Here is a 13,804-nt window from a genome sequence, read left to right as displayed (position 1 = left end):
TGAAAAGTTTTTTTCAACTGAAAGTAAGGAGCAGCATTAAAACGTAAAACTAATAAAAATTATTACGCATATAAGGGGTTTATCTCCTCCTAAATACCTCACTCTTTACGCTAAAGTACTTTTAGTAATTTCAACTATTTATTCTACCGCCTTTGTGATTCTATGGTCATTCTTAAAGAATTGGGAAAAAATTTAACCCTTAGCATAAAGAGCGAGGTATCAACAAGGGGGGAAAATCCCCTTGTTCTAGTTCTAGTTCTAATTTCATTTTTGTTATTCATCTGCGGTGAGCCAAAATCAAAACATGCATTAATTTAAAAACGTTCAGAAATCAAACAAAAAAACAAGCTTTTTTAACTGCAAGTAAGGAGAGACATTAAAACTTAAAAAGAACAGAAATTATTCCATATATGAAAAGGGTTGTCCCCTGCTCAATGTCTTGTTCTTTACGCTAAAGTTTGACTCTTTTTACACTTCTAATTTTTAAAACAACAAAAAACCTTAGCGTAAAGAGCTGGACATTGATGAGGGGAAAACCCGTTTCGTATGCAGAATAATTTCTGTCCGTTTTAAGCTTTAATGTTGCTCCTTACTTGCATTTAAAAAAGCTTGTTTTTGCTTTAATATTAACCTAAAACGGGCAGAAATAAAAAATATATATAAAATATATATTATGTATATATACATATATATATATATATATATATATATATATATATATATATATATATATATATATATATATATATATATATATATATATATATATATATATAAAATATATATATATATATATATATATATATATATATATATATATATATATATATATATATATATATATATATATATATATATATATATATATACAAATATAAATATATATATATATACATATATTTATATATGTATATATATATATATATATATATATATATATATATATATATATATATATATATATATATATATATATATATATATATATATATATATATATGATACACGTCTTGAGATGACACACATATATACACATATATGTATATATACATATATATATATATATATATATATATATATATATATATATATATATATATATATATATATATATATATATATATATATATATATATATATATATATATATATATATATATATAAGTAGGTTGTATATAAGTGGTTGACACGCTGGTGTGAAGAAGAAGAAGTTTATTATTATAATTCAATGCAATACAAAACAAATACAATTCAAAATCGAATTACAATAATAATAATAATAATAATAATAATAATTTATTTGTTACCCGCTTGTTTTGACAAATTAAGCGGAGTAAAAACATTAAGGAAAGAAAAACGAAATAACACAAACAATACAATTAATACAGTCTAATCAAAGGGTGGTAAGGGCCCAAGCGTTGACAGGCCTCAGCACCTAATCTAGCATAGAGTTTTTTTTATAAACAAAAATAATATCAGTGGCACAAAACTTTCTGATAATCTTCTGATTTCTATAAGAACGCGGCAGATACAATAAATATTTACAATAACGAAAATACATAACTCTTATGCCCTGCAAATCTTGATTATTAAACAACGGGCGCAAACCGGAAAGAAACAATATAGAATGATCGCAATATGTAGAATAAAGTCTGGATAAAGCCTTTCGTGAAAATCTGCCTCGGTTCGGGACAATTTTCGCGTACCCTTTTTTAAGTTTACTTTTAATATCATTTAGCCCACAGGATCGAAAAGCCGATAAAGATGAACAAATATTAATACCAAGCCACCGAATCGAAGAAACGAGCTTAACTGAAAAATAACCACAATCAAGATCACTACTTTGATGCTTAGCATTAAAAACTAAATATTCACATTTTTCAGTATTAAGTTTGAGGCCGATTTCCTCAAAAGACTTAGAAACAAGCTGGGTCGACTTAATTAGGCTAGATTTAGTGCGGCTGATCAAAAGTAAATCATCTGCATATGCAATGTACGAAAGATTAGTTAGGCCTAAAAAACATGATGGATTAATACGTGGCAAAACAGAATAAAGACAAGCATTAAAAAGATAGGGGGATAAGACTCCTCCTTGCCTAAGACCAGAACGGATGGGGATATTACCAACGTAGGTGTCACCTGACTTGAGTCGAACATATGAATTAGCATACCAAAAACGAAGAGTTGATATAATAGACACATTTGCACCAAGTTGGATTAAAGAATACCAAAGTTGGCCATGACAAATTGAATCAAAAGCTTTTGAAACATCGAGTGCACAAAAATGAACCTCAAAACCATTTTTATGCGCTTCAAGTAATAGCGAAACTATAGCACGATGAGCATGTTGGCATCCTATATACGGCTTAAAGCCAAACTGATTAGACATATAATCTACATTAGACAGGAGATCAGGGAGCAAAACATATTTAAATACTTTACTTAAAGTACAAGCAACCGTAATAGGCCTATACGAAGCGCAACTAGTTGGGTCCTTACCGCGTTTCAAAATTGACGTAATGTTACCAACTAAAAAAGAATCAGGGATTAAAGAAGAGCATAAACACATCTGAAAAAGTAACTGCAAGTGATAAACTAATTCCTCCGAATCGGTGTTGAGGTGAAAAGCACTGATCCCGTCTATATCATAAGATTTCGATTTAAGTCTCTCTACACTTCTTTTGACACGGTCAACACTAACGGGAGGTACATGACCTTGAATGATTTTGTTAGGCAACAGATTAGAACAGAGCTTGGCAAAACGAAAATGAACCGCATATATCACTGTATCGAAAATGTTACTATAATGATTGATCCATGATACATTAGGGATTCGGTCAGCCGTAGGCGATCTATCAAACTTCGCGGCATTGATCACTTTTTTCCACTGGCTAGGAGACTTAGGAAATTCAGCACCATTGTACCTAATTTTTCGAAGATAGCGTTTAAAATCAAGTTTTGTTTTTTGTTTAATATCGAAAACACTACCCCTTAAGGGGCGGCCGCAGGCTATCCAAATTTTTAGCCACAACTTAGCCCGATTTCTTATTGTTTTGAGCTCTGGGTCATTCTTCCAAATTGAACTTCTTGTTTTTGCTCTAAAGCGACATAGGGGAACAGCTACTTCTTCAGACCTCTTTAAGCACGATACAATGTGGCTATAATAAATATTAAGCTGAATTCTGGCTTGTGGGGACCCAACGCTTGTACACAACAGATTAAAAGGGACTTTAATCGTTGATAGAAGGCTAACAAGCGTAGAAAAATAAAGAGGCCAGTCAGCTTTGTTCCATTCTCTTTTAGAAATCCATTTTCTAGAATTGGGACGAAGGTTCTTCTCCGCAGTAGCATTAAGGGTAACAGTGAGGGATAGGGGGAGATGGTCGTAATCACGCTCATCCTGATCAACATGGACTTCGCCACAGATGAGACCAGAAGAAACGATACAATGGTCAATGTCTGAAAGTGAGCCACTATTATGGATATAGGAATGGGAGGCATCTTTCTTCAAAATTTTGTTACTATTCGGTAAGGAATCTAACAGAAGCTCAGTCCGCACTGAAGAAGAGTGAATGTTACAGTTCAGATCACCGATTAATAACCAATCCAGTCCACTACTCTCAATGCCATTCAAAAGACTTTTTATTAAGGCGCAAAATTTTGTAAATTTAGTTAAACTTCGGAGGGATTTCTGGTCGCAGGGGAGATAAACATTAATGAGGACAAGGTTGGCAAGACGAATAGCAACATAACAATCACTCTCGTGATAGCATAAAGGGGGTGGTGAAAACAGCGTCTTTTTTATTAAACATGCTAGGCCACCTGATGGTCTGCCAGAGGTTTTGCGTGCACTTTTAGAAAAAACTGAGTGTTCGTTACTTCTCTGTAGGGAGTTTAAGCTCACTAAAGGTAGGAGATGCTCCTGGAGGAATAAAACATCAAAATTTTCTAATTTCTGATCTAAAGAAACGTCTTTATCCTTAGTACCGTTAATATTGAACGAACATATAGTGAAATTAGTCTGAGCACTCATTTTCTAGTATAGGACGATCGTTTCGACAGAAGTTCACGAAGAATTCGGCATTTCATTGAAAATGACACATGATTGCCTTGACAGTTCGCACATTTTGATGTAGCCTGGCACGGAGAATCAGGCGAGGATTCATGTTGCCCTGCACAACGGGAGCAGCATTTTTCTTTATCACTATTTGATTTTAAGTGATTTGGTGATTGGCAATTATAACAGCATTTGGGTGGGCGTTGGTATTCGTAAACTCGATATATCTCATACCCAATCTTTATACCAAGTCGAAGTGCATTAGCCAGCGCAACAGCGTTTTCAAAAAACACTCTAACAGCCAAAGAATTGCCTATTCGCTTCGCATGAGTAATATTATTGCAATCAATTAACATTTCCTCATCAAAATTGGTCGGTATACCTTTAATGATTCCAATATATTTCGTTTCTTTTACTTTGACGTCACAATCTCTCATTACATTTGGAACGGCATTGCAAAAGTTCCTTGCAGCAATCTTGTCAATTCGTACCACTAGCTTATCGCCAGAGGGCTTAATGCTGTGAATACATTCATGACCTGGAATAGAGTCTATTATTTCGCGACGCTTGGCAGGATTATCTAATTCTGATGGGACTTTAGAAATAACAACGGTCGTCAGATCGGGATTCAATGACTGAGCGCCAGGGCTGCTAAGAGGGGGGAATTTAAGATCATACGACGAAATCTTCTCACGGATTTGCTTAAGTTCCGAATCAATTCTTACAAGCTTTGAGGCGAAGCTAGAATAAGCCACAGCAGGAATAACAGGAACCTCGGTAGGTAAAATAATCACGTATGTAGGCAAAGGCAAATTTTCGTACCCTTATTCCCCGTCGAAAGGCTCCATGGCCAGGGATACAAGGGGGGTACAAAAAAAATACAAATAATAACTACAATATAAGCAATATATATATAAGTGGTATACAATATAAGCAACAAATACAAAAAAAAGAGAACAATAGAACATATCTGAACCTAGAGAACATACCTGAGGCCTTGGACTCAAAGCGCAGAGAAGACAACCAAACACCACGAACAGAACTCAGGGAACAACAACTCCTCGGAAGAAAAAAAAAGTTATTCTATGTCATTCCTTATTAAATGATCCTTAAGAATCCTTTGAGAAGTCCCTAGGAATCTCTGTGCTGAAGAAGGTAGTGAATTCCAGACCTGTTGACAAGCAATGAGGGAATAGTAGGGGTAGGCGGAATGTAGATATTATTTGAAGAACGAAGGCTATATGGAGCTGAATCAGAAATAAACATAGAATTATTTCGAAGAGATTTTGGAAGATTGCCGTGATGCTGATGAAAGACAAAAGAAGCATAAGAAATAATGTAAATAGACCGTAGAATTAAGAGTGGTGTTTGTGAAGAACGGTTGGTGTCCATAACCAGACGCCGTGCTTTATTATACATGACAGAAAGTAACCGCAGCGTAGACAGAAAAGTAGACATCTATACAATGGGGCAATAAGAAACATATGACTGGACAAGACAGAAAAAAAGAAGTTTCAGAATAGATCCGGGAAATGTGTGTCTAAGTTTTCGGATGATACCCAAACTCCTTGAGACCTTAACCCTAATCATGGCCACATGGTTTCTGAATGAAAGATTCTCATCAAGCAGGACACCAAGAAACTGGATCACCCGATTCTCTGGTCTACACAAGGAGCCTTGTGACACCTAAAGGTGTGTAAGCTGAGGGACCAACATTCAAGACCAAGTAATTCGAATTAAACCATGAAATAACTCTCGAATAAGGCAACAAGATTAGACTTGATATCACATTCCGTCCTCCAAATGGTCCCAAGAGTGGTATCATCAGCAAAAGCAACAAGAAAATCTTCATTAGAAGTAGTATTGGAACACGACCGAGCATCAGGATGATACAGCTAGCAGCATGCCAGAGGCTTGGTGTTTTTTACCGCTAAAATCAGATCGTTAACGTACATCAGAAATAAAATGGGACCAAAAAGAGATCCCTGAGGGACGCCATAATATACTTCAAAAGGGCTCCGGAAAAGCGGATCAATTGAAATAAGCCTACCAGAAAGATATGAATCAAACCAAGAAAAAGCGCTTGATCTTATACCAATATGCGATAGTTTCCAAAGAAGAATCTGATGAATCAAGGAATCAAAAGCTTTACGAACATCCAAAAATAAAGCTGCCGGGATATGACCAGAATCTGTTGCCGAATGAATTAAATTCGAGAAAGCTGCGCAAGCATGCTCCGTAGAGTGACTCGCCCGGAATCCAAACTGGAAATCATGCAAAAATTCTTTTGCGTCTAGAAAACTAAGAAGCCTGGATAGCATAGCCTTCTCAAAAAATTTTCTGAAAATAGATAGGAGAGAAATTGGCCTATAATTAGCAGGATCACTCCGAGAACCACTTTTATACAGCACTATAACCTTAGCTAGCTTGAGAGATTCAGGAAAAGTTCCCTTTTCGAAAGACAGATTGACAAGCTTAGTCAATGGTGACAAAATAGCTGGTAGAATGGCACGGATAACCCTTGCAGGAATTTTGTCTGGTCCTGAAGAGGATGATCCTTTAAGAGCATTCACGATACGAGCTACCTCGAATTCAGTAACAGAATTCAAGATCATCGACTTTAAACATTTGGGTCCAAAAAAGGCTCTAAAATCGCAACGAGAAGTTGTAGAGCTTGCAGAGGAAGCAGTTGCCTTCCCTATATTAGCAAAGTAAGAGGTAAGCTCTAGCTGAACATCTGCATCTCATTGAACGGTTTTACCATTGAGTATCAGCATTGATGGAATAGAAGGCAGAGGGGGAGTAGGTCTAAGAACTGAATTAATTACATACCATATCTTCCTAACATCCTTCCCACATTCAGAAAATTTCCTATGATAATACTGAGACTCTGCCTTCCGACAGAGATAATTAAAAATACTCCTATAGGTCTTGAAACGTTCGTGATTAGCTACAGATGATGAAGTTTTGTAAAGCTTCCACAAATAACTTTCCCTTTTCCAGCTTTTATGGAGACCTGAACTCATCCATGGATTCAGTGGTGCTATCCTTTTCGAAGTATGGGGCGCTGGACCCTGATTGCAAATTTCCAGGATTCCTTGTTTCACTAAATCATAAAAGGAATCAAAATAGCGGTTAAAATCTGGGTCAGAAACCAAACTGTCCCATGGTAGGTCAGCCAGACGATAATTAAGTAGACATAGCTCAGTATCACCATAACGGAAAAATGTGGGAGTATATGATGATGCTATACGATGTGTTTGATCATCACTCTTATATTGGGGAGTAGCGAGAAAATGATCAGAAATATCACTAGCCAGTACCAAATTATCTAAGACATCTAGTGACGAAAAAATATTATCAATAAGAGACACATGCGTGTCAGTAACTCGGGTTGGTATACAAACTGAAGGTAGAGTTCCCGAAGAGAGCATCATCGACAAAAATCAATAGCTGAAGCAGAATTTTGATCCAGCAGATTGAGGTTAAAATCACCCATAAGGATTAGTTCATAAGGATGTTTAGTTCATAAGGAGTCCAAAACTTCTTCCAGAATTTTCAAAAACGAAGGAATAGATCCACTGGGGACCTATAAACCAAATCCAGAGCTAAATACTTACGCATTGATTTAAACTCAACAAAAAGGGATTCAAAGATTCCTTCCTCATTTCTGCTCAAATCACTTCGGACATTATATGTAAGACGATCAGTAATATAAAGGACAAGGCCACCTCTCGCCATCCGTTTCCTATTCAGCCTCTCCATCCCATATCCCGGAATATCTAAAAGGATATCCTTTTTTGAATCAAGGAAAGTTTCGCATAATCCTATAACATCAGGAGTTCCGCCACTGACGATCAGCTCACGTTTCAGCTCATCAAAAGACGAGCAAAGTCCCTGAATGTTAAGATGAAGCACAGAGAAAACATCATCATGTTTAGAGGAGGCAGAACCATTTAAATGCGAAACATATTATTAGCCGAATTAGAATCAATATTCTTGAGATTTCTACTTCCAATTGAATTATTAGTCATATTTTCAATATTTAAAGGATTATTTTGTAATTCAATTAGACATTCCCCAAAGGAGTTGACGCCAATCTGGTCACCAATAGAAATCATCGATATACTCATGGTGGATGGCAGTTCCGCTCCATGACCAAACCCACCAGACCAAAGTTATAAGGAAAAAATATAAGGAAAAAAATAGTATAATCGAGGTAAGGATAAATAAGAAAAAATAGGGAAAGAGAAGGAAAAAGAAACAAGGAAAAACCAAGAAACAAACAAATAATCAGCACTGGCAATTTAATCGCGAAAGAAGCATGTATATGCCAAGATATAAAATTTATCACAGGAGTCATCGGCACAAGGTTTTACGGTTTTTAGGGCAGTTAATGCTGTAGCACGTATGGCCTGGAGCTTTACAACTAACGCAAAAAAGACTGTTCTTACCCGGGGGTTCAGATTTCGACTTATGGTCACTAGCCCCGCAATTTGAGCACGGGGTAGTGTTTGTGCAGTTTGCTGCAAGGTGGTCAGTCATATGGCAGTTAAAGCATCGACGAGGCAAAAACACAAACTCTTGGGTGGCAAGTCGCTCATAGCCGATTTTCACTGATTCTTGTAGGAACTGATCTAAGTCTTTTCTTGATTTGAAATACACTTTGAATGTGCGTGACGCACCACACTTAGCTGTTTTGGTGCATTTTGGGATTAATTCCTTCAGTGACGAGTCGACTAGTTCGTCCGGTACTTGTTTCACAACAGCAACAAAAGCAGGCTCCTTAAGTGTAGCATTTAGAGTGGGGTCAGAACGCTTTGCCTTTTCAACAATGAGACTAGCGCTTTCTTTAGACGAGACGACAAGTTTCCATTCATTCTTGCCGCGGCGTAGCTCAAATACATCGCTGCCAGAGCTAGGACAAAGACTGTCTATAAATGCTTGGCGCTCCGTTGGGCCTTTTAGCTCTTTTGGTGGGTTTTTTAGCATTACAGCATACGAGGGTTTAGGCATTGAGTCATGAATTTGGGGCAAGACCAGTGACTGGTCAGAGAGGCTACTTGAAGGGTGAGATATATCTGCCAGAACGCTGTCCAATTTACGCGATAACTCATTGACCTTGGATACAACTGTGGCATTTACGGCCTCTCCTATAGTTGGGACTTCACATGGACTAAGAATAACAAATTTTGGGATTTTTAGGTTTTGCTTGGCAGCAGCAACTAAAGTTTTACATGTGTTAAGAATATTATCTTTATCTTTAGAGTGAGTCACCATTTGGGTTGCAACACTTAGTTCGGCATAAAGAACTTTCTTTCCTTGGATGATGGTATCGCGATCAAAATAAGCAACAGCTGCCTTTTGGATAAAATCTTGCCTAAATCCATCAGTTAAAGATCGGCTTAAAAAATTCAAAACAGGATTCAAAATTAATTTGTCTTCCATTTTACACTGACCAAATGCTTTCTAAAATTAACCTGCCTCACTCCTTTACTCCACCTTCCCTCTGTTTCCTTTTTTTCCTCTCCCTCTCTCCTTACATTCAATTTAAGTCCACTGAATATCAAGTATGTAAAATCAATAGATGTTGACACCTTGATAAACCGTCACACAGGTTTTAATTAAAAACTGGTATTTTGCCAAATACTGCGAGATCTAGCAAGTGGGATTAAAATTCATACCTCAGACTATCAGGTGTGTGAAAATGAAGACTAATCCGTTTAGTTTAGATGTTGACACCATGAAAGCTAGTTCACTACTGAGAGCTAGTTCACTACCGTGAGAGCTAGTTCACTACTGGACAAAGCGAGAATTCTTTGTCCAAGGGGCACGGGTTCAATCCCGGTTATCGACCAGTCATTTGGTTTGCGACGGGGTTCTGTGACGTGACTCTGTAAGCTCAGCATGAGTCAAACCAGCTCTGAATGGGTACGTGGAGAAATCCGGGAAATATAAACAGGACGGGTGTGTGAAAGCACAGAACGGTTGGCGCCCAGCCCCCCCCCCCCCATCTTACTTCCTGTCACTTCCTTCTATACACTAAGCAATTCTTCCTAGCTTGAGGGTGATTACTCAGTGGGCCGTATAAGTTGTGCTAGCCTAGGTGATTTAGCCTAGGCCTATTTTTTTAAATTTTTAACTATTTTAATTAATTGGCTATCTGGAAATATTCACGCGACTGTATGTTTGTCCGTAAAGAGTAACCAAACGAATTGACCTAGACTTTGAGACGTATGTTTTTAATATTCAGACGGAGGTCTTAAATTTTCTTTCAGATTGAAAACTTATTGGAAACGCTGGTATAATTTCCTCAAGACTGTGTATCATTTGGTTGGTGTCTCTCCCTTTTTTTAAAAGTAGGCTACATGCTTGTTTCTAGTATCAAGAAATTTCAACAAACAACTTTGACTTTTTTTGGAATCGGCACAAGAATATAAATGCTTTTGGTAAAATTCTAGTTAATTGACTTCTTGCTATCTCGGAAAGGGTTTAGGTTAGGAAAATGAAACTTTCAGGGATGGGTCTACAGGCTAAAGTATGCCACCGGAGGATATTGTAAGGTGCCCACCTCTACTCCTTCTCCCTCTAGAGGGCCCTGAAATTTGCCTACATGACAGGTCTTTGGCAAAACAACATTTTACCTTTATTTTCAGTTACTAGTTGCTTTTTCTCTGCCTTTAGTTCTGAAAATGCAATTCCTGTTATTTGATTAGAATTTTGAGCCATATCAATGTTTTTTTTTTATTTAGGAAATGTATTTGCATATCTTTGAAACCTTATAAAATGGAATTGAGCCAAGTTATGAAGCTGAAAACCATTTTATTGTGCTTCAATTAAGCACAAGATTTATTTTGCAAGGTTACACTTTTATAACACACATATTTTTAAAGGTCATCAAGGTCACGGCCCTCTAGAGGGAGAAGGAGTGGAGGTAGTTGCTTCAAAAACCTTCCGGGGACATATTTTAGTCTGTAGATTCATCCCTGGAAGTTTCATTTTTCCTAACCTAAACCCTTTCTGAGATAGCAAGAAGTCAATTAACTAGAGTTTTACCATACTTTTTTTATTTGTTGTTTTTGAATTTCCACAAGTTAGTCAATCTCTTATTATTTTTATTGACGATGTTTGCTTACTAATAATTATTAGTTACAATATACAGTTTGATACGATTATTTTTGTATAATTATGTTTTATGTACATTAGAGGGAAAATGGTTTCTATTGGCCTTTCACCAATTAAGATTAGTACAGTTAGTCGATTTGTTCTGATTAAGTCTGCATACTTGTTAACGAAATATTACTTGGAAACAACAAACTTACCTTTGCAGCCAAACTAAAGCATAGATTTTAGATTCAAACAGTTCAAACGGTGTGCTTTGAAACCTTTTCAATCAGCACCATCATTTTTACTGACAAAAAAAGTCTAAGAACAACCTTAAATCCAGATCAATATATCTAAACATATAAATCAAAAGTAATCTCAAAAGTAAACTCAAAATTAAGTAATCTGACTTTGGTCATATAGTAAGGTAGTTCATGATGATGGCCAGGATCAATGGACATCAACGCAACATAGAAGAAACAAATATTTGACTAATTAAGAAATAAAAAAAAGAGTTCAAATTTGACGAAGCAGCTGAAGATATAACTCAAAATTAATCTAGTAATGTGATAAAATGGAAGAAGTAGAAGAAACAAAAGCCAGACTAAAAATTGAAAACCGTCCATGGGTTGCATAAATTTTACTACTACTCAAACTTACAATAGAATGTTGTTGTTTTTTTCATTATGTTCAGGAGCAACACTACCCAGGCCATGCTAATTTTTATTGCGCAAGCTACCCAGTTAAGGAATTTGGTCGTCGGAGAAATATATGGCATGTATGTGCCATTAGGCCGATTAATATGCCAAGTCCGTCGTATTTTTTTGAATTTAGATTCATATGTAAAGATCTTGGAGCGGTCCTGCCTTCACCTTTTTTTTTTTTTTTTTTTTAATCGTCGGAAAAAAATATCCTAACAGACGTAAATACCTTCAAAAATCTTAAAAAAAAAATATAGGAGGTTTTTAGTCATAGAAGGTTTATATATATATACATATATATATATATATATATATATATATATATATATATATATATATATATATATATATATATATATATATATATATCTGGTGTTGTGCTGAAGACGGCCCTTGGACATAAGACTGAAATATCCACAGAATTGAATTACACTGTCTTGGAAAAATTTTTTTTAATTCCCCATTGTTTCTACCTTGTGTTTGTTTGACTTTAAGAGAGATTAGTGATCTTCCGAAAAATCCTTATTTTAGAGGTAACATCGTAACCCCACCCCCTTTGTTTATTTTAGTTCATAAAGGTTAGTAAAATTTGAAAAACTTGAGTTCACACCATTTTACTGATTTTAACCCAGTATTTTACTGACATTGGTCTGAAGCTAGCATCTATTTGTGAAAACAAAACAAAACAAACGTTGAGAAGTGAAGAGATCGTAATTCAAAACAAAAAAAGTACTTATAAATTTGTGGCAGAAATCCAGGGGCTCTCAGACATGCTGTTTTGGTTGAAATTGTTCACGACCGTATACGAGTTTTCTCGCTACCTGGAAATGGAAGCAAACAGATTTTTATTCTTGATCAATTTGAAACTTAGTGGCGTAAGTCCTTGAAACAAACCCCATTGAAGAAGGAAACATGAAAAAAATCATTATTTTCCCCTAAAAAGTGCCTGACAAAGGGCTTTGAAAACCCAAAAAAGTTTTACCCAGCCACTTCCAAAGAAGAGTGACCATAGAAACTTATACCATCTGATGTTTGTTATTTTATTCTGTCAGACTACACAAAGGAACTTTGTGCGTGCTTCATTGGCATGTACTTTGTTTTTAATTAAAAACAAAAAAGGTAAACAAAAAAACCTTCTAACCATTTTGAGTGAAATCTCATGGTCATTACGGTACAACCACAAATTAATGAAACAGAGTACTCCTCCCTGATAGCGTGGCTACTTTTGTCAATCGTGATAGCAGTAAACGATAATTGAATGATAGGGAAAGCTGTCTAGAAACTTAACGATGGAGCTTTCCAGTTTATATGTAAGCGGTTTCTTGCTTTTTGTCTTTGCGATGTTTAAGCTTAAGCATTGAAAAAAAACTGACGACATGAATTCTATATTTTCACCTCCTTCGGACTTTTGACAAAAGACGAGAAAATACAAAGAGAAAATAATCAAAAAATAACCATGAAAATTAAGAATATTTTCAGCCAGTGGAAAAAGCAAAGCAAAGACAGAAACGCCAATATTTCGGCAAGGACATTTGGCAAGCCGTCCACAGTGCTAAGAACAGGGGAAAAAACTAACCTTTTAATCTGAGCCTATAAAGAAGAAGAAGCAGTTTTTTTTTCTTGTTTTGTTATTGCTCAGTTCAAAAAGTTAGTATTTTCTGTGATTTTTTTTTAGCATTGAGAATGGTTTGGCGGAGGTCTTAGCCGAAATATCTGCCTTTGTGTTTTTGCTTTGTTTTTTCCCTGGCTGAAAATCACTCCTGTCTTCTTGATAGTTTTTAATTTTATTTTTTCAATATTCTCTTGTTTTTTGTTAAATGTCATGTAGTTTGGTCTTATAGCTCATTTTCTTCGCTTCCAGAATAAAGTGCGTCACTTCTTATGTACATAGAAACACGCGTGGTGGAATATATTTCTCACCGGAGTATAACCCTTTACAGGT

General features: G+C 35.8%; 1 protein-coding gene and 1 long non-coding RNA gene across 4 annotated transcripts in view; one reads left to right on the top strand and one right to left on the bottom strand.

Annotated features, from left to right (window-relative positions):
- LOC136041661 (uncharacterized) overlaps window positions 1-9,853 on the bottom strand; it is a 31,767-nt gene extending 21,914 nt beyond the window's left edge. Inside the window, exon 1 of the long non-coding RNA XR_010621089.1 lies at window positions 9,742-9,853. This is a non-coding gene — a long non-coding RNA (uncharacterized LOC136041661). The remainder of the gene's footprint in view (window positions 1-9,741) is intronic.
- LOC136041660 (uncharacterized) overlaps window positions 1-13,804 on the top strand; it is a 46,989-nt gene that overhangs the window by 5,077 nt on the left and 28,108 nt on the right. Inside the window, exon 2 of one of the 3 annotated variants that reach the window (XR_010621088.1) lies at window positions 10,336-11,137. The exons of 1 other annotated variant lie outside the window; for it this stretch is intronic. Coding sequence is in view for 1 of the 2 variants with exons in the window: in XM_065726373.1 (XP_065582445.1) it covers window positions 13,152-13,172 (21 nt within the window). In the remaining variant the exon portion in view is untranslated. Of the gene's footprint in view, window positions 1-10,335; window positions 11,138-13,122; window positions 13,173-13,804 lie in introns of those variants that run through there. One more of the 3 variants, XM_065726373.1, reaches the window with a different exon arrangement.

Source organism: Artemia franciscana, unplaced genomic scaffold (genome assembly GCF_032884065.1).
Source record: "Artemia franciscana unplaced genomic scaffold, ASM3288406v1 PGA_scaffold_32, whole genome shotgun sequence".
NCBI classification, from domain to species: Eukaryota; Metazoa; Arthropoda; class Branchiopoda; order Anostraca; family Artemiidae; genus Artemia; species Artemia franciscana.
This window is presented reverse-complemented; position numbering and strand designations above follow the sequence as displayed.